This window comes from Scomber scombrus, chromosome 3, assembly GCF_963691925.1.
Source record: "Scomber scombrus chromosome 3, fScoSco1.1, whole genome shotgun sequence".
NCBI lineage: Eukaryota > Metazoa > Chordata > Actinopteri > Scombriformes > Scombridae > Scomber > Scomber scombrus.
The window spans coordinates 18,073,161-18,099,794 of NC_084972.1; the positions used below are offsets into that span (position 1 = coordinate 18,073,161).

A 26,634-nucleotide genomic window follows, 5' to 3' on the forward strand; every position below is an offset into this window, starting at 1 on the left:
CTGCTCTCTTTCTGGAGTCTTTGAGAGGTCTGCAGTTCCTTTCTCTTAATGTAAGGATTGCTATTGATCCCCTAATTCCACTTCTCCCAGCCTATGACACTGATTCAGTTTCAACAACCATTTCTCACTTTCACCACTTACTCCTCTCCCTCCCTCTCTCCTCCCCGTTCATCAGCTTGCAGTAGGTAAATAACACTCACATAATCCTGCACCCTCTAGCTGTGTGCAGGCCGAGTTCTCACCTTTGTTGTACATGTTGGTGGGCACCTGCACCACACTGAGGCTGAGGTTGACTGACAGGTTGTTGAAATGGTCATTTGGCTCCATTAGGAACTCTCCTCCCAGCTCCACGTTATTGCCCTCATCGTCCACTTCATTGATCAGCACCGCGTTAAAGTACTCGTACTGAAGAAAGGAGTGAATATGGCAAATGTTACGTACATTGAAAGTACGACAAATGTTAGATAGAGGGCAGAAGTAATTTGCATTATTCATTTGGCTCAAAAGCCAAAGTATAATAACATTATTCATATATAAACTGTAATTATTCCTCCTCTCCATACAAGTTGTACAGAAATCCATTACAGAAACCCAGGAACAATTACAACAACCAAAAACTCTTTCAGTGTTCACCTGTATATGAGTATACAGGTATAAGATTGAAAAAAATGTAAACATTCATTAAGGGGCTTGTCAGATTTTCCTTATGAAGGTTCTGCTCTTGGACCACTATCAAACCAAGGATTATTTATTAAATCCTGGTTCCACCTTCATAAATATAATAAGTAATAAAAAGACATTTGAAAAAATGTCACCTTGGGTTATTGGAAACGGTGATGAACATTTTTAACCAGTGTCTGATATTTATACGGGATGAGAGTCACGATAAAAATAGAGAAAATAATAAAGTTAAATAGGATGGAAATGGCTAAAATATATATATAATAGCATAACTTCTCGCAATGTAGAAATATTTCATTACAGATTTTACACAAGATTCATTTAGACGAGGCTTTGTTCAAGGACACTTTGATACTGAGGGAGGCGGGGCTCAATCTACCTGCTATAACCTACAGTCACTCTTAATTAATAATGAGTACGAGTGTGTGCAGACATTTTGTGGTATTCAGTTTAGTTTGTGCAGGTTTTAAAGTTTTCAGGTGTGTGAACTGTAGCAACTTGTCTCTGACTCCTAAGAAGGACCCAAAGATGAGCTCATGACTGCCAGCGAAAAGTCTCCCTAAACTGAAACCCAACAGTTTGCCTGTCCTGTCCTTCACTGCCTGCTGCTGCAAATGAAGGACTGCCTCATCCTGTCTGAGCGGCCTCTCTGTGGCCTCTGGTCCTTATTGTCTGCACTGAGAGAGAAAGAGATGGAGGGAGGAAAGAGGAGAGAGAGAGAGAGAGAGAGAGAGAGAGAGAGAGAGAGAGAGAGAGAGAGAGAGAGAGAGAGAGAGAGAGAGAGAGAGAGAGAGAGAGAGAGAGAGAGAGAGAGATTGGTGATGGACTCTACAGCATCACACTCGGGGGAGGCCGCGCCGGCATCACCATCAAGCAGCCCCTGACAGCTCATACCACGCCTGAGCAACTCTCTGACGAGCTGTGGCGGGGTGGAGGGGGTGCTGGGGGAGAGCTGCGGAAGGGGAGCAGCAGGGGAGAAAAACGTGCACCCTCAGCAGAACTGAGAGTGCTGTAGAGAGGCACGTTAACCACCAGGGTTATTACTGTAGAGCAGGCCATGGGACACTGCAGCTCTCCGAGACGCCCCACTGACTCTTACACCACTGCAGTTATGTAGGCCTCACTGCAGAGATCTGCCCTCCATTACACGCTGCTGGGCCTTACTGTATGAGCGGAGATGGTGGGTTTCACTAAGCTTTATTCCTTGTATGTTACGACAAAATCTACGAAGTGACTTACATCGTCTTCTAAGTCTAATCGAAACTTAACAGGCTCTGACTCAGCTGTTTCCATAACTAATGGCTTCATGGAAGACTTGTCCTTTCCTTTTGTTACAATCACATTGTTAGAGCATATTGTAGTTTAAAACATTTTGTTAAAAAATGATCAACAAGAGCATTCAGGTTATCAGAAAATATATTTTGTATGCAAATAATTTACAGTACTTATTTTACTGAGTTAGTATACCTACTGCTTTTGTAAATGTGTAATTGTCATGATGTTCACAACATGACAGCAGCAGGCATTCAAAAATAAAATCTGGATTTAAAAATGTTTCCTCTGCCAGTAAATAATGATTTCTAAACGCCACAATAAACTTTGTATCTATGCTTCAAAGATTTTCAAGAGACAGTCATAAAAGCTGAAATTTAGCCTCTCGGTGTAACAGCTGATCCTGACAAGATTTTGGCAGAAATATTGATTAGGGAAAGTTTAAAAGAAGATTTAACCTGCATTATTATTTTAATTTCATATTTCTAAAATAATAATCTCATGAGCAACTCATTTTCCTGACCTTCAAAATCTCTTGAAGGCTGTTTCTAAGCTGGTGCAAATGTCTCACGTTAAAAGCAAAATTCTGTAAAAAAACTAATCTCGACCAAACCTCATCTAAAGCAACACTGAACACAATTTTCAAGTAGGAGCCATGTTTCTGTTGCTCCATCAAACCTGATCTGCACACCCTTGAACTGGTGAATACACTGGGGTCAATGCAGAGCACCCGGCTGTCCTGACATGAAGCAGCGGAGATAACAGCAGCCAGCTTATCTCATTGTGGTCCGTGAAATGGTGCATGAAAAATGTGTGGTGTCAGAGGAGGCGAGCTTGGCTAAATGATGCCACAAGGAGTAATATCATGACGTCACACCATTACCGCAGGTGGATATTGAATTTTCCCTATTATTTTTTATGGCCTTTAAGATGAGATGTCTGTGTGATAGGCCTGCACTATACACCGATAGTGTCAATTGCTTGAATAAAAAAGTCAGAACAGCTTGTATCTATGAACAGCATACAATAATTTTGATTATTATTAATAATGATTATAATGCCTCTTTTAAAATGCAATAGACATAGACAAATAGTAGTTTGTGACAGTTGTATTTGTCTGATTATGTAGGACATGAAATCTAAAGTATAAAGTCTTAGGTAAAAAAAAAAAGCCAATGCAAAGGTCATAAAACTATTCTTTACAGGGAATACTATTAAAATATTTCAGTAAATTATTTGTGACTAAAATTATTATAAAGAATTAAATCAGAAATGGTGTATTTAATATTTGTGCAGTCGATATTTATACGTTTTGGTTTAAGAATTAAAGGTTTGAGTGTGAGGGATAACAACTTGTCTGAAGTGATATTAATAAAAATAAAATATAATTTAGTAAAATATGCATTGAAAATAAGAAATGCAGAAATCCTTCAATAAAGTTTGTAAGCAATAATATGCTTTAGAAGGTATGATTTTATTTTACCTTAAATGTATAATAAATTGTTGATTGTCACAAAGTGGCCCAGAGTCAGTGACAAAGAACAAATTAATTGTGAAGGTATAGAAAATATTTTCAAATGTCATGATGAAAAAAAAAAATATAGGCTGTATTTTCTTACTTATTAAGTTAAAGTTAGTGTTGTTTTTTTAAAGGGTTAAAAGGTACAAATCTACCTGATCAGCAGAGGAACAAGGTGACCGAAATCTTTTCATATGATGTAAATGCTTCTATTAACTGTAAAGTGCTGCCGTTATTTCAATGTTTTGTTGCTCGAGTGGGTTTCCAATCAAAAGGCATGTAAGTGAAACAATGCGGTGCGCAAAAGGGGGGGGTTACATTTATCTTTGTCCACTGGACAGAGACAGAGAGAGAGAGAGAGAGAGAGAGAGAGAGAGAGAGAGAGAGAGAGAGAGAGAGAGAGAGAGAGCGCTAATAAACGACAGAAATACTGCATTCCCTCTGCAGAGACTGTGGAAGCTCAGTGTGCCCTGGAAATCCGCAATGAGAGCCGCTAAATAATGTCCTGAACACAGCCAGAGCACGTCCTGTTAAATAAAATTAAAATGAGAAGCAATGCAGGCCTTCCTCAGTCCAAAGACTGACTCCGATAGTACATCCACCTCTGGGAAATGTTCAGGACACAATAGATCTTAATCACCTAGTTGCTTCAGGCCTGATCTTCTTCAATAGTGTGAAACCTTAAGGCGCCGCTGCAGAGCTGCCTTTGAACTATGATTCCTGCGCTTAAAAACAGTCAGTTTGAGTTATGACAGCATGCAGCCGCAGCCTTCAGTGTGTGTGGCATTGCTTATCAAAGAAGCATTATGTATCAAAGTGCTGACAGGACATTAGTGTGAAGGACGATGCCAACGCAATTAAAGACTTTTAGGGTCTATTACCCTTCTTTCACCTTGCTGCCGCTCCTCCCCACCGCCAATTTAAAACGATTCATCCTGCTCTAACACAATGATGCACCGCATTCCTTAATAGTTATGTTTTTCTCTTCTATTCTCTTCTCTTCTTTTCTTTTCTTCTCTTTAATTTTCTATTATTTTCTTTAGACCGGGACAAACCTCACCTGCAGGTCGGGATTATCTTCATGCTGATGGTGCGCTTCTTCTGCTGCCTCCACCAGACGCTGGAAGGAGGAAAAACATTATTAAGTAATTAAAATATGTATTTTTGGTAAGTGTATATTACTATTACACACATCGTAATATGCTTGTCTATATAAATCCTTTCCGTATAGGCCTGTAGAAAGACTTAAAATACAGTAGACTATATGCACATTCTTCATTGGACAATACACTTCTAAAGACTTCCACAAATGGTTTCCACAGAGTAGGCCTATATCACCACAAGTTTTTCTACACTCTGTATTTTTCAAACTTGCTGTTTGCACATTTCTTTGCCGCTCTGTTATTTTCACATCCCAACAAATGTCTTCCCATCCAGGGACATGATGGGGCACAAAAGCCGGGATTTTAGATTCATCTCTGAATGAAATCGGCGGGATGTCCAGCTTGTTGTACTAAGCTGTTGCTAAAAAATGTTGTCTGTCCCTCCTTGGTAATCATTGTAGTATTTTTTGAGGGCAGAAATATGCATAAAATGTAGGCCACTATACTGCGCAGTGCAGCTGTGAAATGATTGATGGAGGCAGGTTGGAGCAACGATATAGCCTCTATAATAACTCGATTCTGGAAATGTGCTTGGCTCTGTGTTTCCGGGGAAATGCCTAAAACGTTACAGTCACTCTCGCTTTTGGAGCCAAGCAGGTAATTAACATCTGTCACACGTGTCAATATAACTGCTATATAAACACAACTGAGACTTTGGAGCAGCAGCGGCCAAATTCAACTGACCTCATGATAAGACCTAATGCAGTCAGCAGTTGGACAATTTAAAAAAGAAAAAAAGGGGGAGGGAGGGCGAAAAATAAAAGTAGTATTATCTGATTTAAACGGAGAATAGCCTCTTTTTATGTCTAATTTAAATTTTTCTGAAATATCTGGCTTAACACTCCACCTTCATATTGAGGTCACTGCTTTTATAAACTCCCTTTTCAATTTGGACAAAGTGATGACGTCGTCAGTTTAGGATACTGGGCCAAGCATCTATAGGTCTAATTAAGAACCTGTTTTTTTTTTTTTTTATAACAGTCAAATTTGTGGTTCTTACATATTTTTCGAAAAGCACTTAAATGTGTTGATGTATCTCAAGGAATTAAATCAGGTTTATTAAATTAAGCACCCTCTTAAGAGTGTAATTTACAGGCAGAATTATCATGAGTTGGGGGGCACACATGGGATCAGGCGGGATGAGATAAAACCTTATCATTTCCCAGCAGTCCCTACAGGAGGTGCAGCATTAAAATGGTTACAAGCTCCTCTGTGCTGAGGGCGCAGACATGCTACTGCTGTGTGTGGATCCCAGCTAACAACTCAGGCCTGCAGACTAATACATGTAAGACTATATTCCAGATCAGCCTTTTACAGCAACATTATAAGGTAGAAATTTGGAACAATAGTCTGTTTTTCCAATTGGCTAATCTGCTCAACTTGTACCCCCCAAAAAATAAAATAATAAAATTGTACCTACCCTGGTGGCCTCTGCTTTTCTCCGGAACATTTCCTCCATCTTTACGGCCACGTTTTTGACCAGTTTCAGACCATCAATTTCCTCCACTCTGACTGATTTTTCAAGCTCTTTATATTTCTGAAAACAACCAGAAACAAAATTGTGGCATTGACAGAAAGGGGCAACTGTAAATCTTAAAACACTGGCTGCAGGAAAAGCCACTAAACCCATGAAATGCTTTAAATGTCTACTAACACTCATAAGAAGAATAAGAACATTTAGGTAATCATATTTTTCTGTGTTTCTGTTGTTCAGAATTTTAGAGGATTGTTGTTTCACTGCATCCCCCTTCAGAGAGGTGGGGAATTGTTAAACACAGCTTATAAACCTTCACATGTTGGATGACAAGCTGCATGAAGCCAGTCTCAGATGAACGGCTGATAAAATCCATGCTGCAACACAGCATGATTGATAGTCTTTATCTGGTCTCAGTCATTGGCTGCACATGCTGCTTCTTTCTCTCTGATTGGCTGAAGATGGCCAAGTTGGGTGGCCAAGGGGGAGGAGGGGGGCGGGGCTGGATCTGAAGGCTATGCATGGTAAGAGGGTAATTGAAATGGAGTCAAAGCACAGGAGAAAGATAATAACGTGTCAAGCTTGGGCGACTCTGGGTAATGAACTACACCTCACATAATGCTGATTCTGCTGGACGCACAGGACCTCCAGTGATACAGAACAAAGCCCGCCACAGCTCGGAGGAATATAATATTACATAATCCCACACCTGCCTGGCATACACACACACACACACACACACACACACACACACACACACACACACACACACACACACACACACACACACATGCCAAATAAAAACAAAACCCTGATCCTCTCACGCTGTCCAGTCAGCCACATCACACACCTCCAATAACCTTATCTAAAAATAAACATGAGCCACAATAGGTCTGTAGCGCACATTCTAACACATTACACATTGTGTGGACAGGAAGCGCACAAAAACACACACTCCAGTACATGAGGCGACAAATTACCTTCTGAAAGGAAGAGTGTGGGCTCGCAGTGGAGCAGAACAGTTCATTTCACGCCTGTCCTCCTTGCCTCAGCACCCCAAGTCCCAAGTCCCCCTCCCCACATCCTCCTCCCTCTCACTCCTCCAGTCATCAAGTGGAGGTTATGCCCCATCCGTCAAAAGCACTGATCATGATTATTGATTAGAGTAATGACCAAAGCAGAAGGAGCCTGAGGAGCTCCAGTGTTTCCCCTTTTTGCTGAAATCTTAGTGATATCAAGTAATTTACCATAAAAGCATCTAATGATCAGCCTTAACGACCAGCCCCTAACGACCCATCAGCTCCCTCACAGCTCACTGCTTTGTGCTGACTGGATCGGCACAACTCTCTACAGACATACCTCGATGAACAGGACACAAGCAAAGTGCTTACATACACGCACAAAATGAACAAGTCTGCAGGGCATATTAAAAAAAATATTCTGTACAAAGATGAAATTCATATTTAGTAACAAAAGGGAGGAACTAAAACATAGTGCTTCGGCTTCTTATATTAAAGAACTGTCACCTCAGGGCAAGGAGTTCCAAGGTTTGGCCCCATGAGTCGCTTTCTGAATGCAGTCTGAACGCTCTCCCCATATTTGCGTGGACTTCCTCTGGTTGTTCCACCCTCCTCCCACACTCCAGGACATGCAGGCGAGCTTTTAGGATTAATCCTGCTACTGCCCTTGACCGAGGTACTGCCCTGAGAACTGGAGTTGGTCCCTGGACGCGGCACTGTGATAGCCCACAGCTCCTAAAATAGCGAGGATAGGGTCAAATGAAGAGGATTAATACGTTTGATAGGAATTGATGTTGTAACTTAACTTACAGGAGGAAAATAAAGAGTCAGAGAAGAGACAGAGTGTTAAGGCCGAGAACTGGCCATGACTGGCATACCTTTTATACTTAAATACTGTGCAATGAGAGAGCAAAAAAATATGTCAGTTTACATTATAATGCATTCCTGTAATAAATAAAACACTTACTCTCTGTGAATGAAACTTTCTTGTCTGAGATATGTGGATTCAGTTTTTATACTAGTAGTTTTGTGGTCATAGTTTGTGGCGTTCTTGTATTGAAACGCATCATTTTGCAATGTGTCACTAATTATTTTGCTTTTACAGTTGTGGTGGTCAAGCAAGCTGAGCAGCCATAGTTAGAACAGAAATCTGAGAAATAAAACATTTTCTGATTGTTTCACAGTGGTTAAGTTATAAGGCACAACTAAATACACCTGACGGAAGATGCCACATTGCTGGATTTGGTCTGAATTCAGCTGAAGCGTACACTCCACCCTGTCCACTGTGGCTTGTCTGCTCTGCTCTGTGTGTGTGTGTGTGTGTGTGTGTGTGTTTGCAGCTCAGCCCTTCCCTGGGTCACATAAACCCACCCTTACACACCTTTTCTCTTAATACTTCCATGACACACAGACAGAGAGCAGAAGAGAGAGTCAGAGACAGTGATGTAAACTGGTCACCACATTTTTATAGAATCCTGACCTTACACTATACTTACGGCTATATACCCACTGTCCAAAGGCTGATGCACAGAAACATCCTGAACACAGCAAAAATAATAAGAGAATGCAGGCAGAGGACAGAGTCTCTGTAGATAAATACCGCCACACACTTCTATTGGGTCATAGGTCATGATTGAGAGGGATTATTTTTGTTTAGTTTTTGTTTTTTTAAGGAAAATCCTGCATAGTATAACTTTAAATGACATGAACATTTTTTAAGAACACCTTTAAATACAATACAGCTCAATACAACAGCTCCACATCCCTGTAATGCACCATTGTCCAACATAAGCAAAAAGTAGTAAACAAAAACTCATTTGTTTAAACAGTTTTTCTTTTTATGGCATCTTTGTGTGCTCTATAAACCCACAATTTAGGCAAACATTGGTCAACCTGACAATTAAAAAGAGTTCTTACTGCTGAGTAGACAGAAAAGAGAGCTGAGACATTTAAGTCTCTTTATATGTCTCCATACAGACCTTCTCATCAAACGTTGTGTGACAAACAGAATTAACTTTATTTTCAATTTTAGTGGAGAGAAAATTGTCAAACTAAACCAAATACAGTATATTAGCTTGAATTTAAAGGAAATATGTTTAAAATCATGCAAAAATCATCTTGCACATTTCCATTTAATGTAATGGTGTATCCATATACAAGCATGCCATCTTGGGTTTAAGTATTTCACTCATTTAACAAACATATACATGGTTTTTTCCAGAGAAGGGACGTTATAGTTTGTATTTTGTGGTTTGAGCAGGTTGTATCCATGTTTTTGTTGCCACTCATCTATTGTGTCTTCCCTTTTTTCTCTCATTTTTGTAAAGCATACTGTTTATTTCCTTACTTATAAAGGGGGGGTTTTATTCAGTAAGTGCCTTTTAAAACATAGTAGATTATGAATGCAGAGTGTAAAAGTATTTTATGCTTGCTCTCTATCTCTCTCTCTGTATGTATATATATATATATATATATATATACACACACACACACACACACATATATAAATTCTCTGAAATATAATCATTTCTTAAGGCACATCAGCATCTTGCAGAGTGTGTACTGTACTATATGTACTGTAACTCTGTACGCACACACTTCACACCGCAGTGCAGTTATTCAGTGATCACACAAAGGAGCTCCACCTCCAGCTGTTTACTTCACACTCTCTGCTCTGGTCTCACTTTAGTGAAACGGACAGTTCACCAATCATCCACCTGAGTCCACTTCCACCAGCCTTTTAGAACTTGAGGCCTGTGAAATCAGAGCCCACCTCTGCCATCAAGTGGTCAGAAAGTTAAATCTATTGCACTGGATCATTGCTTTTTCTCTGTTGGTTCCACTTGTTTATCATATCAGCCCCCCTCACCCACCATCAACCCCAAACACACTTTTATTCAATTTGTCTCCTTGTTGCGTTCATATCAAGAGGTTGAAGCTCTTGACTCCAGAGAGTTAACTGGAGAGATGAGATGAGAGAGGAATCAGCCGTGGTTAATGAGCCGTATCAAGAACAAACACACATACACACACACTAACTCTCTCTCTCTTTCTCTCTCTCTCTCTCTCTCTCTCTCTCTCTCTCTCTCTCTCTCTCTCTCTCTCTCTCTCTCTCTCTCTCTCTCTCTGCCAAACACACCTGAGTCTCCTCTAAAATAATGCATCAGCATTCAGCCGAGAGACCAAAATGTCTCTGCAACCATTAGAGAGGGAATACAGCATTACCGTGTCCAATGTGTGTAACTACATGGCCATGACAGGAGAGGGAAGAGACATTTGTGCTCATGCAACACTGCGAAATGAGAAGAATACCTTTTGCAGTAGCTGGGATCCAGAATATTTCGCAGATATGGATTTAATTTCTCCACCAAAGGCTGATGCCCAGAGTTTTACGCTAGGGCACAAACGGGACAAAGAAAGAAAATTTAGTCAACAAGCTCCCAAATATTATGGAAAAGTGTATATAAAAATGAGTGTGAAAATACATTATATAAAGATGAGAGATTGAATGAAATAAAATAAAAACATGTAGGTTATTGTTCAAAATGAAATATGGTGTTGCATACTTGAAACCATTTATAAGAAATTCTAGCTCAGCAGCAGTCTGATGTAAGTTCAAATCTGTTATCTCACATCAGCTTCCCTTCACTGAACACTCCCTGTCTTCTCCTCACCACAGCTGCTTTATCTCTCCTTAGCTGTCATCTTTTCTGCTTTCTCTCCTTACATGATCAGTCATGTATTGTCATGGCCTGGTGGCCCTGACCTTCATTTTCCTGACAGATGACTGTTGTAATTTTTATGATCTATGCTGTAGTTATTTCACCTTCTTCTATTGAATTGTAAATGACTTGTGGTGAAGGTGGCAGCGAAATACTTTACCTAAACACTAAGGTGGATGTAACTGTCCTACAGGAAACTTGGCTACTGTTTCAAGACTGGGGCCTGATTTAAGGATTCAGAAAGTCATGAAAATTACATATACAAGCATGTTTAAAAATAAATAAATATAAAAACGGTGCCACTGAATTTTTTCTCATCTACAACTTTGTATTAAAAAGCTTAGATGTATTTGCTACAGTACAGTAAGAACAGTCAAACCGTTTCTGAAAGATTTCTCAAAATGGAATAATTTAATCTCGGCTGATTTTCTGTTTTCTATTAGTTTACAAAATCTTATGGATTAGGATGTTATGTTATTAGGATGCTTTAAAACTAAATGAAACCTTAATATAAGACCTTTTAGAACAATGTGTTGTTTCATATTTCATCCAGGGTGTCAAGTTCATTTAGACCTGGAAATTAGTTCCTACACAGAGTTAATATAATCAAGGGCAGCTTCACTTTGAAATCTACATTTACATTTTATATTTTTATTTTTCATCGTTTTGTGTGTAAATTGTTGGAAGTTTAGCCAGGCAACAACATCCTGCAAAAATGGATTCCTCAAGTAAAAGGTTTTGCATTTCATCAAGTCTCCAAATTTACTGCAAAAGACTCAAAAGAAAAATGTTCTTCATTTTCACTCTGCTGTTGTATAGAATAGAAATTTGGGAATGATCAGATTACACCTGGATGCAGGATTGAGATTAGAACTGTTATAATTTACAGTTATCATAAAAATAGGTAAAACTACTGAACAAGCTCTTAATCCATTTAATTTACTGCAAATTCGTTTTTTAGAAAATAAAAAATTGAGATTGCACCACCAAGAAAAGTTCTACCCCTCAAGTCCATAAAATGCAACAATGTCTGGTTTTAGGACCATATAGTGAAAGCTGTAACACTTATTATTTCGTATATAACATGTATTTATTATTACCAAGGAACAAAACTATATGCCTTCATGTATGAATTTCTCCACCTCTTTTTTTTTTCTTCCTAAAATCACATCAGTACTTGTGGGTTTCTTTCTCTCATCAGTTTATCCACAATGAATGCGGCCTGTGTGATGGAATGAGCACATGGAGACGTCTGTGGTTCTGTTAAACTCACACAGAACCAAGAAAAACAAGAATCAACTTCATGTTCAGAACATGTCCTACAAAATTCACAAACTTAACCTGTCCAATGCACCATAAGTGAATTTAAGAGCTAAAAAAGATTAGCATTTTAATTAATTCCCTGTGAAACAAAGTTCCGGTGCTGCCTCTCACTCACACTGACAGAGGGATCCCTTGCTGGGACCCCGCCACCTCCACCACATCCAAGCCGACGATGATCCAGAGCAGAAGGAAGCTGCTGCAACACATGTGCGAGAACAAGATCCTCCAGTTGCCCTGCATCTTCAACTCTGAGAGAGATGTACAGTAAATCCAGTCCAAACAGCGAGTAAACCTACTTCTGGACACCGGTGCACCTTCTCCTGCTGCGCTACTGCCAACACGTACCCTACTGTATTTGATTGTACAGACTCCCTCCGCACAGAGAGAAAGAGAGGAAGAGAGGAAGAGAGAGAGAGAGAGAGAGAGAGAGAGAGAGAGAGAGAGCAACAGAAATAAATAAAAAAGATGTGCAGACAGAACGAGCATCACCCTCCAGCCTGTCTCTCCATCCTCTGCTCCTTCTGCCTCCCTCTGAAAAAGGTGGAGACAAGCACAGACCTTTTGTTTCAGGAAACGACTCGCCTGCTTCTTCGCAGCGGAGACTGAGAGCTTGAAGAGGGGAATTCTGCTAAATATGATTCCTGGGCGGTGGTTTACAGAGCTTCATCTGCAAAATAGTGAATGTAGGTTTCCCTTTGCGATGTACCTCTTACTGGTAGTCACTGAAAACAGCACCGAACTGTTCTAAAGTTGTTGCATTTAACGCTGACGCTGCGTTATAGCCTACTGTACACTGCTTGGTGTGCTGCATTGTCTCTTCGCTCCACACACACATATCCAAGATGTGAAAGCGTGTTTTTACTATACAGTAACTGCAAAGTGATCATGTAGTGTAGAACATAATTACATCTGCAGCGCATACGAAGACATAGAAAATGCGTTTAAGGGGAGATTCCTGACATAAAATGGCTCTGCGGGCGATAATGAGTCTGCAGACATTTGATGAAGGCTTCCGCACCGCCAGCAGCACAATACAAAAGAGAAAAATAATGCAGTTTATCAAGGGAGTCGTTTGAGTTTGGGGAGATTTGGACACTTTCCATAATGACTTCGGATAATGAATAATACCAAATAAGCGAAACAAAGAGAGATACGTGTCAATAACTACGCACTAGAGCAACATCCTGTGGTAATATCTCCTGTAAACTTTGCGCATGTGTTTGTGAAAGTTTGGCGGTTGAAGTCTATTCATTGACCAAATTAATCAATGACGTCACAGCAACTTTTCCACTTCAGAGGTTGTTTCAGCAGCTGAGGTTTGGTGCGAGAGCAACTCCTCATAAATTACGAAGTTCTCAGTGCGCCGTGTTCATCAGTGCTCGCTATAAAATGAAGACCTGAGGATGCTGCCATCGTTTTTCTAAATGCTGATTAGGAAGCGATAATGATGTCATCGCAGCAGCCTGGTTGATGCGCCACCCCTCACCAACCTCAAACCCCCCCTCCTCACCACCATCACTACCACCACTACAGGAACCGTGTTTCGTCTTGAGGCTTTTATTAGTTTAGTAATTGCATCGTACATCAAAGTTGTGAGGAGCCTGTACTGTCTGGGACGTGCCGATAAGGAGCCTGTCTGATGACGGACAATATCATCCAGTCTCTTGTCTGACCGGCCCCGCTCACTACACCGACTCCCCGAATGCTTTAATTAACTATCGACGGCAAATAAAAGCACTTCTCTGTCATGATGCTGGAGAAAGTCCTCTAGTTAGATTCGTTTAATGTAAGCAGCCTGTGGGGTTACCGGAGGCTTAAATCCTGCAAAACTGTCCCAGCCTCTGCATCTGTGCACGAGGATACAAAACATACCTCCATCTGATTGAAGTTAGGCCCATTTTCCTAAAATGCAGTGAAATTCATCTGATTAAAATGGTTTAATTCTCATTATCTTGCTGTATGATTATAGTGTTTTGTTTTAAAAATGTAAAATATTCCTTTATAGTGCAGTTAAGTGGATTCGTGTGGCTTCAAAAGTTGGTGAAATGTTTCAAGGGAAAAATGTACAAAATATACTGTTGACTTGAAAATAACTGTTCATATTGTCACCTGATATACATTTTATAGACACACTGAATCCTGTATCAAGTCTCACCAAACACAGATGTTTCTAGTGTTAAGTCAATCTAAAAGTGCTCTCCATGGTGCTGAATTTGGTTTGTGGTTTCAGCATCAGTCCTCAAGATCCACTTGCCATTTTTTTCTGGAGATTTGAACCAAAAGTAGTTCAGAAAAACTGCTGAAAGCTCCTGGAAAAAGGCCAGTAACTATACATTGAGCTTGGATTGCTGCTATTTGTGTATATATTTCATATTTTTCATGTTAAGTTTAATATGAAAAGCAAACTAAGCAGATAATTGGTAGGCTGACAGTGGTAAATGTATATAGGCTTTGGTTTCCACTATTCCAAGTGATTTTTCATTTCTAGTGGTCATAATTAAATGCGTTGTACCAGATATAAAGCTTTATAATTGGAATCAGACTGCGGTCGCTCCCGTTTGAACTCTCAACCCAAACAGTTGTAATCCCTGTCTTGACTTGATTGGACATAAACCTCTTAGAAGGTGAAACATCGGACACCTGTTGTACAGCTCTCTTGTTAAGTCACGAGGCTTAACCTCACCTCATGCCCTCAAAACCCGAGGATAATTCACTTCGGACCACCAACAATAGTCAACATTTCCCTCATCCACTCCTATATATAGAAGACTTTATAACTCAGTGTACCAGTATCTGTGGAAGTGTCTGTGAAGCTTCAAATCCTTTATATGTCCACATCACTGCTGTCAAGACTCAATGTAAAAGTGTTCTGTCATCCCGACTTCACCCTTATCTTCAAACATCATCACATGTCCTGATCACAGTAACCTTTACACAACCATATTGTTTTTCTGAGCTCAGGTGGTAAGTACTGTATAGTGTGTAATCCAGTGCTGTGTTTGATAAGAGACTTATTATAGGACATCGCAGTGATCCTCTTGAGTCCAGACAGGACATTACATAGAACACTTAAATAAAAGCTTAACCAGGTACTTCACCATTTTGGGAATATCAGTGGGGTTAAAAGGGATATTGCTGCAGGGACAGTATGTCCTTAGCCAACTTACAGAAAACACTCATGACATATAAATAGAAAAAAAGGAAAACAGTCTACAATTAGCAATCTTTCCATTTAAATGCAGTGCATAAAATGAAATTCTTCAAATAAAAAAAACTGCAGGAGATGGACAAAAAATGAAAACACCTCACAACAAATACCAATACAAACTTAGTGAAGCTCATTTAATGTTCATTATTTGGCAAAGACGATCAGAAGTACTGATTTCACATCTATTACAGTTGATTACACTGTTATTAAGCAAATGTTTCATCTGGTGACTTTAATGTTGTTAAGTCGAATGATCTATTTTCACCTGTACAAGTTGTATACTGGGCTTGATTCCCTCATTTAAATCCCTGTTTTGCTCCCAAACTGCATGATGAATGCAGATAAGGGATGTTGATGTACACTTACTCAAGTACTGTTTTCTTTACTTGTGTATTTCCAAGAACTAAACCCACATGCACTGATACATCCACAAATGCAAATAATCATGGCATCGTTAAAATGTGACAGACAAATAAATTCTGTAAGTACAAGTTTTTCTTTTCCATATTAGATCTGGTGTGAGAAAAAACACATAACTTACAAATATATCTAAATTCCTTTTTACAGTTATTGTTTTTGTAATTTCACTGTATCCCTAACATTCTCTATAATCCTAAAGATAAACATAAATAATTGTAGTTTAATCCTTCAGTAACAGTGAGGAAAAGCACCCACTAAATTACATTCAAATATTTATGTTATTTCAATTGATTAAATCAGTTTGTCAGAGCTCCCCCAATCAAACATGTACTGTTATTGGTTAGTGGAATTAATAATTCAACTTACAGTTATTTTCCATTTTTGTACATTTAAAAACACCCATGATGCTCCAGTCTCATTACATTCTTTTAGTCATATTTGGTGCATATTGTGGTCCAGAATAGGGCAATACCAGAATATGGGATTAAATGATTTGAATTAATCAATCAATCAAACAACTTTATTTATCCCCGCAGGGCAATTCAGTTTGAAGCCTCAAGTCACAAAGAAACTACAACAAAAAACAACAACACATACAGCATCCACTAGCTCAGGTTGCCTGTTTTTTTGTCCAGTTTATGTAATTAATAAAACATTTTTTTTACATACTTTTGTAGATGTGCTGCGTTGATCTCTTTCCTCTGGTTACTGTGACACTTTTTTTATGATTCAGTCAATCATCTTTGTCTCACCTGCAGCAGCAAGGCTCCGGACTGGGAAACTAAAGACACTAAAGAAACAGTGCAAATGAGTGACAACAAATATTACCATAAACTACACAATCACACAATTATGTCAACACTTATTTACCCTTTTATGCCTATTGTTATATTGCCAGAAATGACGAATCATTTTTTTACTCCTGGTTTGTGTGAGGAGAGCAAGAGAGAGGAAAACCAAGGCATAAAAAGTGAGAGAACCAGAGAGAGATAATCATCCCTCATCAATCCTTACTGTATTTTGTATGTTGCAACACACTAAGCATTCCTTAACAAAGCTAAACCAGCAGTCTGTTTATCCCTCTGTGAGGACGGTATAGTTGTTGTTTTTTGGACTTGCTTGGCAGACTGATCCTGGTGAGGAGTGCTGTGGAGTCATCCTACGTAAGTGCCTTTACAATCAAGTAAAAGGTGAGGGCTCAAGGATCATCATCATTTGGTGGAATTACACTTTGTTAAATCCAGATCTGCAGGACTTATTTAGACTCAAGGCATCTAATCTCATCTGTCACACTCGAGTGGTGAGATATTGAACATCTCCACACAAGACAAGAAGAGTCTGACTGACCACTTTCTTTCCATCGATGCAACACTCAGATTTTTTCCCAAATGCTTCCTCCTACATGGGCCCGCAGAGGGATCCCCCTCTGTCACGCACTGGCTTCATCATTCTCGCCATCATTATGGCCATTTTCACCGGCCCGGCCATCATACTCAACGCTACAGTGATTATTGTGTCCCTCATGTACAAGCAGCTGAGGAAGCCGCTCAACTATGCTCTGGTTAACATGGCTGTGGCTGACCTGGGCACAGCGATGACCGGAGGGGTGCTGTCTGTGGTCAACAATGCTCAGGGGTATTTCTCCCTGGGAAGAACAGGCTGTGTGATGGAGGGCTTTGCAGTGTCTTTGTTTGGTGAGTGAAAAGAGGAACAAAATAGATTTTTATCAATATGCAGAAACCCTGCTGTTTCTCCCATGTGACTTTGCCTTCCCTGATTTGTCCGCAGGTATCACATCTCTGTGCACAGTTGCTGTGATTGCAGTGGAGAGGATGTTTGTTGTATGTAAGCCCATAGGGCAGATAACTTTCCAAAAGCAGCATGCGGTTGGCGGTATTGCCCTGTCCTGGCTGTGGTCCCTTACATGGAACTTACCGCCCCTCTTTGGCTGGGGCAGGTATGAGCTGGAGGGGGTCGGGACTTCCTGTGCACCTGACTGGCACAACCGAGACCCTCATAATGTCTCCTACATTCTGGCTTATTTTGCAGTATGCTTTGCTGTTCCTTTTGCCATTATCTTGGCATCCTACACAAAACTAATGTGGACATTACATCAGGTGAGCTTTTAAACCTTTGGCTTCATCATAAAATGCAACAGTGCATTTCTGTTTAGATAACACAGGTTCATCTGTTAGTTTTCAGATTTGTGCTTTTTCATATTTTCTGTTCAATATTGGGAAAAATTACAGAAGACTCTTAGATTTTATCTTTTTATTTTTTATTTGCACACCTATACAAAAGCATAAAATCCAGATAATATAAATAAAACAGATGTGACAGGTGCCTCGATTTAAAAAAATAAACAAATGGGGGAAAAAAGCACTTCACCAAACACACTGTTGTTTTTTCTTAAATGTTCTTGTTTTCCAAAAATCTTGTTTTGTTTTGCACCCCAGGGCCAATTTAAATTAAAACATAACTCAGCAAAATACAAAGAAAATAAGTTGAGTCCACTAATCAGCAGCCAATCATCCTACAAAAACAAAGACATAAACATATCAAGGAATCAATCAATACCATGCATGTATCACATATGTTATTTAATTAAGTCAATCTCCCTTTAATGGTCAACAGTAGAGACAGACAGGAGATGAGGGGAGAGATTAAGAGGAAGAACCTGTGACGATGTCCCCTGTGAAAAAAATAAAAAAATCAGGGACTTTGCAACAATATGGTCACTGGTTTCTAACCTTTTTGGCTTGTGACCCCTTAAAATAAAGCAATGCCAACTTGCAAACCCTCTTCACTTGTTGGATATAAGTCATATGACCAACTTCATGCAAAAAGTGATATGTCATATCATATCATATCGTATCATATCATATATCATAATTTATCATAAAAAATATTTTAAAATGTTTTGTTACATGTTTTTTTACACTTTCCAATCCTGTTGTCTTGAGAAAGATTTGCCTTGTAACCCTCCAGATACCCAATTTAGGAACCAGTGTTTTAGGCTACTGGGCAATAAGAAATTCATCTGACAAAAATCTATTTCCAATGACATTCTGCGTTACAGGTATCAAATATGGCCAGTGTGGAAGGTGGTGCAGTAGCTAAAGGAGAGACGAAGGTGGCATTTATGGTCGTTCTTATGGTCCTGACATTTCTGATCAGCTGGTTGCCTTATGCCGGCCTGGCCATGCTGGTGGTCTACGACCCTGATGTGGAGATTCACCCGCTGGTAGGCACAGTGCCTGTTTACTTGGCCAAGAGCAGCACTGTGTACAATCCCTTGATCTACATCTACCTCAACAAACAGGTACTGTAAAACCATAAATTAAATCAGCAGATCAGCACCATCTGGTGGTACTAAAGACACTACAGTGTCTTATTTTAGGGACAGATAATATTGACAATGTAACTGGTGACTCTGTTGTGATTACATGTTTTGATTACATTAAATTACTTTTTATTTGTTTATGTTTATTTACTTATTTATTCATTTATCTATAATTTTAAAACACAACATTTATGGCTGCAACTGACAAACCTTATATATTATTGATCAATCTATTGATTATTTTCTTGCAGTTTGGTCAATTCAATATTAGAAAATGGTTAAAAAAGTCCAACATTCATTTACCCAAACAAATTCAGTTTGCTGTCATAGAAGACTTAAGAAACAAGGATATATTCACATTTGAGAACCTGAATTTGATTAATTGATTATTAATACAGTCGGGGGTTAATTTTTGGTTCATTAATCGAACAATTGTTGCAGCTCTTAATTAACATAAATTATGTAAAATGAAGGCATTTTAAAAATATCTATAAATGATAAAATATATAAACTTCTTTTTGAGATATAAAGTATACATATATTATTATATATTTCAAAAACAAGACCATGCATACATTACTGTATTATGAAAAGTAGTTGGATTCTCTGAAGAACTGTAATATGTTTATTTATATTTTTATTGTCTATTGTAATATATTGCAAAGTATAATGATAAAAGTTTATAATTCATTTTACATAAAATTCATGTTTCTCTGCACAATAATGAACCTTGTATCTAACTACTGAATAGTGTTTGATTAGTATTTGGACTTTTCATACATTTTACATTTTCATTAGAGTTGGCTTCCACGGTATCCATACTGAAACATAATCAGTCTTATATTTTCTGTCTTATTTTGTGTAGTTCCGTAAATACGCAGTGCCCTTCCTGCTGTGTGGGAAGGAGCCGTGGGAGGAGGACGAGGCCTCTGAGAACGCCACCACCATGGAGACTACAACCAACCAAGTGTCTGCTGCCTGAAATGTACAGGCCTACAACCATCCATTAATAATCTTTTTACTGATGTTTATATCTCAGTTTACATATCCTGCTCCCTAGCGACTAGTGTTTGAATGTTTTTTATTAAACTGTGACGTGTATATAATGTATATGAGGTTCTCTATAACTGTATGAACGCTTGATTATTGGTGAAGACAGTGTCCAGTGTTTGCTCTCTAAAAAGTGTAAAATACAAATAAATGAGAACAGTAATTCAGCATAAGTTTATTCAATGATGATCAATAGAAAATAAAATATCAGTATCGATTCAAATAAAGTCAAGGCCAAAATAAAATGAAAAATACAAAAAAATGTATTGATACAAAACCTAGAGGGTTATAGTAAAGCATTTGCTACCAAGAGAAATTATGTTTACTGAATAAAAACATTAAGGAGCAAATATCAAGACTTTCAAGTAGAGAACATTACCATGGGTCTTTCCATACTTTTGTACATATTTTACATTATCTTCTATTTTAATACAGCTTTCAGAACATTAATAGTTGTAATAGTAATTATAATTAGAACAATATGAAGAAAAACTAATAGAAACGTTCAAATCAATGTGTTTCTCTGTAAACTGGTACTTTACCATTTTATTTTTTTCCCTACCCGCGAACAGAGGAACAGTGCACCTTGAAAATATTTTTTAATACTCTTTCATTCCCAGCATTGTAAGGTGAGGTGTAAATGACAAATATAGATTCCACTAAACCATACACACAGTCACAAAAAGTACAAAATTGTCTCACCTTAATACACAAATCTGTTTAGAAAAAGGAGAAACAAAAGCACTATACAGTTACTTGTGCAAAGACAAACAGCTATGTGCTAATATTTAAATACCATTGGTATAGACTGAACCAAATCCTTATTTTCTTTTTTTCAGGAATCCCTGACATGAGGTAAAAGTAAGTTATTTTTATCTTTAGTATCACACAACTTTTAAAAGTGTTTACAAAAAAATGCATATCTTCAGTTCATCAGTACTGTAATTGCTACGAATAGTACAATGTGCCTGTTATGTGCATTGGTCCTTTTATATGACGGTCATCAACAAAAGGACTACAACACATTTTTTTTGAAACTCACAAACAATTCAAAGAGCCCTTTCAATGTGCACACACAAAATGGAAAACCTACATTGTCATGACAGTATTCGGTTGAATTAGAGTACAGGACGCACTCGCCTACAAATCAAACACGCATGAACAACAGATCACATTAACCCTAAAATACCCTTGGTGCTAATTCAAACTCTCCATGGTAATGCCTGAAAAAGCCCACTTTAGTGTAAGTAGTCCAGTATCCTTATCGTGATGGATCAAAAAGATTAAAAAAAGAGAGATTTTGTTCCAACTTATGGGCTTCAGTTGCTCCTTTTTATGCATCCAGCGTTAGGTCTCCTTTCTAGTTTCATTACTTTATTTCTTACGGGAAAAACCCAAAATCCAGGTTCAACCCTGTTTAATCTCTTTCAAAAACTCCACTGTGGGACACTGTGACAAACAGATACGTTGAGACAATGATATGTTGTCATCGTTGCCTAACGAGGTATACTGTATACAGGAACCAGGCAGGCTGAGAGAGAAAGGGGCGGGGGTTTAGTATTGCTTAGCCTCTCTCCAGCATCCTGACACCAGGACACCCTCCACACAGAACACACCTCAGACTGTTAGCTGACCTTTGGATGTGTGCACGTATCTCCTGCCACCACAGGCTCCAAGCCCTCACACACTACTACATGAAGGCTAAGATGTGATTGCGAAGATTTAGTACAAAGGTTTAATGGAATCACGGCATGATCAACAAAGAACATGTCATGGAAAATCCCAGCACAAGCTATGAGTAATATTAATTTATCCCTGTTATTACCATCTATCCGTTTTCGTTCTTTCAGCAGCAAAAAGGCATTTCAGTAGGGGCTGACAAAACCTAGGTTTGACTTTGAAACTAACTAAAAAAGCAGCATTGTTAATGCACTATGCATTTTAAATCCTTGTACATGCCCTGCACAAAATATGCAAACAAATGCGGTAGTCACATCTGTATAAAATTTCAGCACTGGATCCTTGAGGCTTGCCTTCTAAAAATGCTCCTGTAAAGGGGGCTTAACCTTATGCAACTGGTGTTGGTTTGATGAAGTAACACGTGTGTACTCCTATGCTAATAAATCAAACCATTTGCATATCTTGTGCAGTAGTGTTGTCACACAAGCAGAACCTCTTAAAAATGCTGTTTTCATAGACAAAATAAAGGGTGCATATTAGCAAAAACATAAAAGGCAAATAAATATCTGAATATTGTACCTAATAAAACAATGCTAGTCTGCTTTTATAGCATAACAGGAGTAACAAGGGTCCATATTGCTGATCTTTTAAATCATACATAATTACAAAATATAGAGTATCTCTTTACAAAGTTTCTTTTGTTATATAATACAATTTACAGCATATCAACTATGAAATATTAATCAGGCTATTCTAAAATTTTAAATAACCTGCCTGCTAGTGCATTTATCACAAATGCTTTTGTCGCTTCAAACGTACATATCTCAAGTTGAATGATGCTATAAGTAGGACAATTAGTTCCTGCATAATCTGGTTTGACTCTACTGGTGCTCTTCACTTTTTGACTCAGCTGTAGCAATCATCACACGATCTGTTCTAACAACAAAGGGATCAAGTTATACTAACGACTACGGGAGGAGATATGCCTTTCTATGCTTGCATTGAAAACTTGCATGATATGCCAAACCTTAATAAAGTGACAGAGGTAATGACATCGTACATCTGATTGTCATCACCCTTAGAGACCCGCCCTAAAGAATTATCTCACACCCTTGCCAATTGGTCCATCTCTCTCACTGGCATCAATGTCCTTGTCTCTGATTGGCTGCAGGCTGAACCTTTATATCACCTCCAGGTATAGGCCTTTGACAGGCGGGTGCTGTCAGTCCCTCTGTGCTCAGCAGGGATGGTAGCTGGCTCTGTGCTGTGACCTCCTTTGCTGGCAGGTGGAGAACAATTAAATGAACGGGACTAATGTGTCTCTCTTATATATGCCTTTTCTCTTCAATGTAAAAGGCACTTCTTTTGGTCAGAGCCAACAGATGCATTTATTTTTTTATTTTTTTATTTTCGCTGATTGTAGTCTGACAAGGTTCTAATTTGCAGATTTCTCCAGCCACTGCTATAAAGTCGTGATGCAGATCATCTCGTCTGCCAGGTCCTCCTCATATGGAACTCTGGATTCTGTCTCCGGCTCCTCATCACTGTAGCTGGCTGCGGTGTCCTGCAGTTCATAGTCTCTTGGAGTCAGAAGGGGGAACACGTTGACCCCGTTGACACTCGGAGAAATCCCTCCGTTCAGCAGGTGGCTGGCTGCGCTCTCCATCTCATCTATTGTCATCTCACATGCATCTGCTATCTCGTGCTTTGTGGCAGCGACGAACTTGGGATCCTTGGCATATCTCCCAAGCCCTTCTGATATCAAAACCTGCTCAACAGAATGTGAGGGAAAACATTTTATTGTAAATTTTCAGAATCTTGTTTTGCTTATCTTGCTTGTCACATTTCGTTTTGACCAAAGTCTGTGAGATTAAATTATCTGGTCAGGGACACAACTCCCCTCCCTACGTCTTCACCAACACTCAAACTCACCGCTTCCACTAAGCTGGTGGCGCTTCCTCTCTTCTGGTGGTACTGGTTATGGTATTCAGGTGGCACCTGCAGGTGGACCGGTGAGTACGTCCTCTGGGAGTACTCGGGGTCATCTGTATACCAGGAGCTCTTGCGCACAGACACTTGGCTGCTAGCGACACTATCCCTGTGTGGGTGGTCCACACGGATGAGAGGGGTGTAGTATGGTGACTGGTCTTTACTGGCTGGGGTGGCAGGGGGAGTGACCCAGGAGCGGGTGGAACGGGTCGGGGAGAGGCGGTGGGCTCTGCTGGAGTCCAGGCCTGCTACAGCCATAACCTGACGGGTCAGGAGAGATAAATTAATGAATACAAACTTTGTGTAGTACAGCCAACTGTGCTACCCTACCATCACTACATCTACACGACAACTACCACTCTCTCACATGAGTTATTTATAGGAAATATGATCAGTTTGTGCCTGTGTTACCTGGTGCTGCATAAGGTGCAGTGGTAGAGCAGTACGCTGATGTGGAAGCTCATCCTGGCTACTTTGTCTGCGCAGACACTCAAAGTTGAAGGATGGCCTCCTGTGACCTGAACGAGCCAGGTATGGACCAGTGAGTGACCTCATGCAGCAAACTTTGACAGCATGCAACATTTTAACACCGTAAACCCTCAATATAAAACCAGGTGATTGGGCAAATCATAAAGTGAAATAAAGTAAAATCATAAATGTGTTGGTATGTGTGCATTTAAAAAAACAGATTTGTGATATTTATTTCCAGGGTTGCATATGTAACACCATTCACAGATGGCTTTTAGCTAGCCTAGAGCTAGTCCATTTTTAATTGCCTTCAAAGGATAAATGACTGATGTAAAGCCCTTGAAAAGTTGGATTGGTATATCTGTATAACTGTATACATTTATGACTAAATAAGCAGCAATCAAAAGTTTAAAAATCATCTTAAGTCATAATTTATTAAGAATCTAAAACTACTGACCGCTGTATAGAAGTATGGATGTTGCATCACCTTTTCCAACTAAGCCCCACCCACATCAGGACAGAAATCTCTTTAATGTCAAATGACCAAAAGTTCTCTAATTGTGGCAGAAAATTGTTTACTTGTAGGATCCCATAGCTCGTGACAAGAGGTGTTTTGGGAATGTACGTTTTCAAGGCTGCCTTGACGGTATCACTTAAGAGCCTTTAAGCCGTTAATGATGTACAATAAGCAAACAATATTAAATGTTATGTGGACATAAAGAACATTCACAGAAAACATGTAATTCATGCAGCAGGTCAAGACAGGATATACCTTGAGGTGTGGCAGGAAGCAACCGTCTCTTTGGTGACCTCCTTGAGTCGCGGTAGAGTGGCTGCTCATCGTCGTCGTAGTAACTGTCAGGGTGATGGTAACCTTTGGGAGTCTCATACTCTGTTTCACTGTTCTGATACCTGTCAGCACAGAGTAGCAAATATAGGACTTAAGGTTTCTTGCAAAAGCCACAAGAAATATAATAGTTAACAGGACAGTGTACAATAACACATAATATTGCTGAGTAAAGCTCAGAAAGGCAATCCAAAAGAGTAATACCTGTCCCCTGACAGCATACTGTCATCTTCATAAAATTCCTCTCCGCTGTAATACTCCCCAGAAAGGCGGTCTTCATCAAATTCCTCTTCCCTGCGGATGGTGGCGTGGCGTCCATCCCCTCCGTGGGACCTGATGAAACGTTGGGGCACAGGGGTCAGAGTGTGCACACTGCTGCAGTTCATTGGGATTACTGTAATAGAGCCATGCACTGCCATGCAGACGCTAGCCTCCAGGGGGCAGCAATGCAATTGACCACCCATATAGGTAACCAAGTCAACACAGCCAAACCAAAAGACAACAGGCAGAAGTTTCGGGCTTAAAAGCATCACTCATCTAAACATCGCATCTACCTTGACTTCCTTAGTTAAATTAATTAAAACGATCTCTGGTTAGGAATCATGGAGTAAATTCAGTGTGAGACTGGTAAAACAAAACACATAAAAAAAAAACATTCTCCTACACTTCCCTGTTTTTGAGCATCTGTGTCCTTCTTCAAAGCAAGCACTTTGACACATGCATAAAGCAGGGCTGCTCTCAGTGATATGCTGGCCACTCACATTCTTGTTATTTCTCCTTTTAATCTTACAGCATTGACACAACTGCACCATAACAGAGGTGGACGATAAACAGAGAGGTGTGTGGCCAGCATATTGCATGTAACACTGACTTAGCAAGGATGCAACCATTCACCAATTCAAAACCAAGTCAAAATGCAATAAATAAACAGAAAAATAAAATCTTCTCCTTTTTGTTACTGCTGGAGCCAAACCTAGATAACAACATACCTAACATAGGTCTCATAGTAGCGCCTTCTGTCCAAGAAAGCAGAGGGATGGTTGAGAGAAAGCATTTTGGTTAGGAAGGAGAAAGGGAGAGGGAGAGAACAGAGAGAAAAGGGCGGAGAAAGCCTGACATATATATCATACAGTATATGAAGCATATACAGCATTCTCATATATATGTATGAGGAAGAGACAGCATGATGGTGGACGTCCACTCCAGTGTTGGTTGACAATTTCATTTTCTTTTCTTAAGATAAGAAACGAACAAAAAATAATTTCTCTTTTGTAAAGTGGCAGCAATGAAATTGTCCCCCAAACTTATTGGGTAGTAAAGAAAAACAGGCCCAATACTGGAGCGGCTGACTAAACAGAGCATGGGAAATCAGGAGATAAGTGGACTATTGGTCACTTGAAATTAACTGTCAGAATGAGAGTATGCTTGTGATCCATTATGGAGTGAAGGATTTACA

General features: G+C 39.4%; 3 protein-coding genes across 3 annotated transcripts in view; 1 reads left to right on the forward strand and 2 right to left on the reverse strand.

Moving 5' to 3' along the window:
• The window catches only part of cacna2d3 (calcium channel, voltage dependent, alpha2/delta subunit 3), a 37,815-nt gene extending 25,453 nt beyond the window's left edge, over positions 1 to 12,362 (reverse strand). Inside the window, exons 1-6 of the mRNA XM_062415544.1 lie at positions 12,289 to 12,362; positions 10,441 to 10,522; positions 7,636 to 7,863; positions 6,056 to 6,172; positions 4,533 to 4,592; positions 243 to 405 (exon numbers count right to left, since the gene is read on the reverse strand). Of these exons, the coding sequence (XP_062271528.1) occupies positions 243 to 405; positions 4,533 to 4,592; positions 6,056 to 6,172; positions 7,636 to 7,668 (373 nt within the window). The 5' untranslated portion in view covers positions 7,669 to 7,863; positions 10,441 to 10,522; positions 12,289 to 12,362. The remainder of the gene's footprint in view (positions 1 to 242; positions 406 to 4,532; positions 4,593 to 6,055; positions 6,173 to 7,635; positions 7,864 to 10,440; positions 10,523 to 12,288) is intronic.
• Positions 12,363 to 17,164: 4,802 nt separating this feature from the next.
• LOC133977692 (parapinopsin-like) lies at positions 17,165 to 20,126 on the forward strand. Its single transcript, XM_062415942.1, has 4 exons — positions 17,165 to 17,495; positions 17,590 to 17,918; positions 18,881 to 19,123; positions 20,010 to 20,126. Exons 1-4 carry the CDS (start codon positions 17,165 to 17,167, stop codon positions 20,124 to 20,126), a joined length of 1,020 nt encoding a protein of 339 aa, XP_062271926.1.
• Positions 20,127 to 23,336: 3,210 nt separating this feature from the next.
• The window catches only part of cacna1da (calcium channel, voltage-dependent, L type, alpha 1D subunit, a), a 55,303-nt gene continuing 52,005 nt past the window's right edge, over positions 23,337 to 26,634 (reverse strand). The window contains exons 44-49 of the mRNA XM_062415480.1: positions 26,168 to 26,194; positions 25,383 to 25,511; positions 25,104 to 25,243; positions 24,275 to 24,381; positions 23,807 to 24,124; positions 23,337 to 23,642 (exon numbers count right to left, since the gene is read on the reverse strand). Of these exons, the coding sequence (XP_062271464.1) occupies positions 23,337 to 23,642; positions 23,807 to 24,124; positions 24,275 to 24,381; positions 25,104 to 25,243; positions 25,383 to 25,511; positions 26,168 to 26,194 (1,027 nt within the window). The remainder of the gene's footprint in view (positions 23,643 to 23,806; positions 24,125 to 24,274; positions 24,382 to 25,103; positions 25,244 to 25,382; positions 25,512 to 26,167; positions 26,195 to 26,634) is intronic.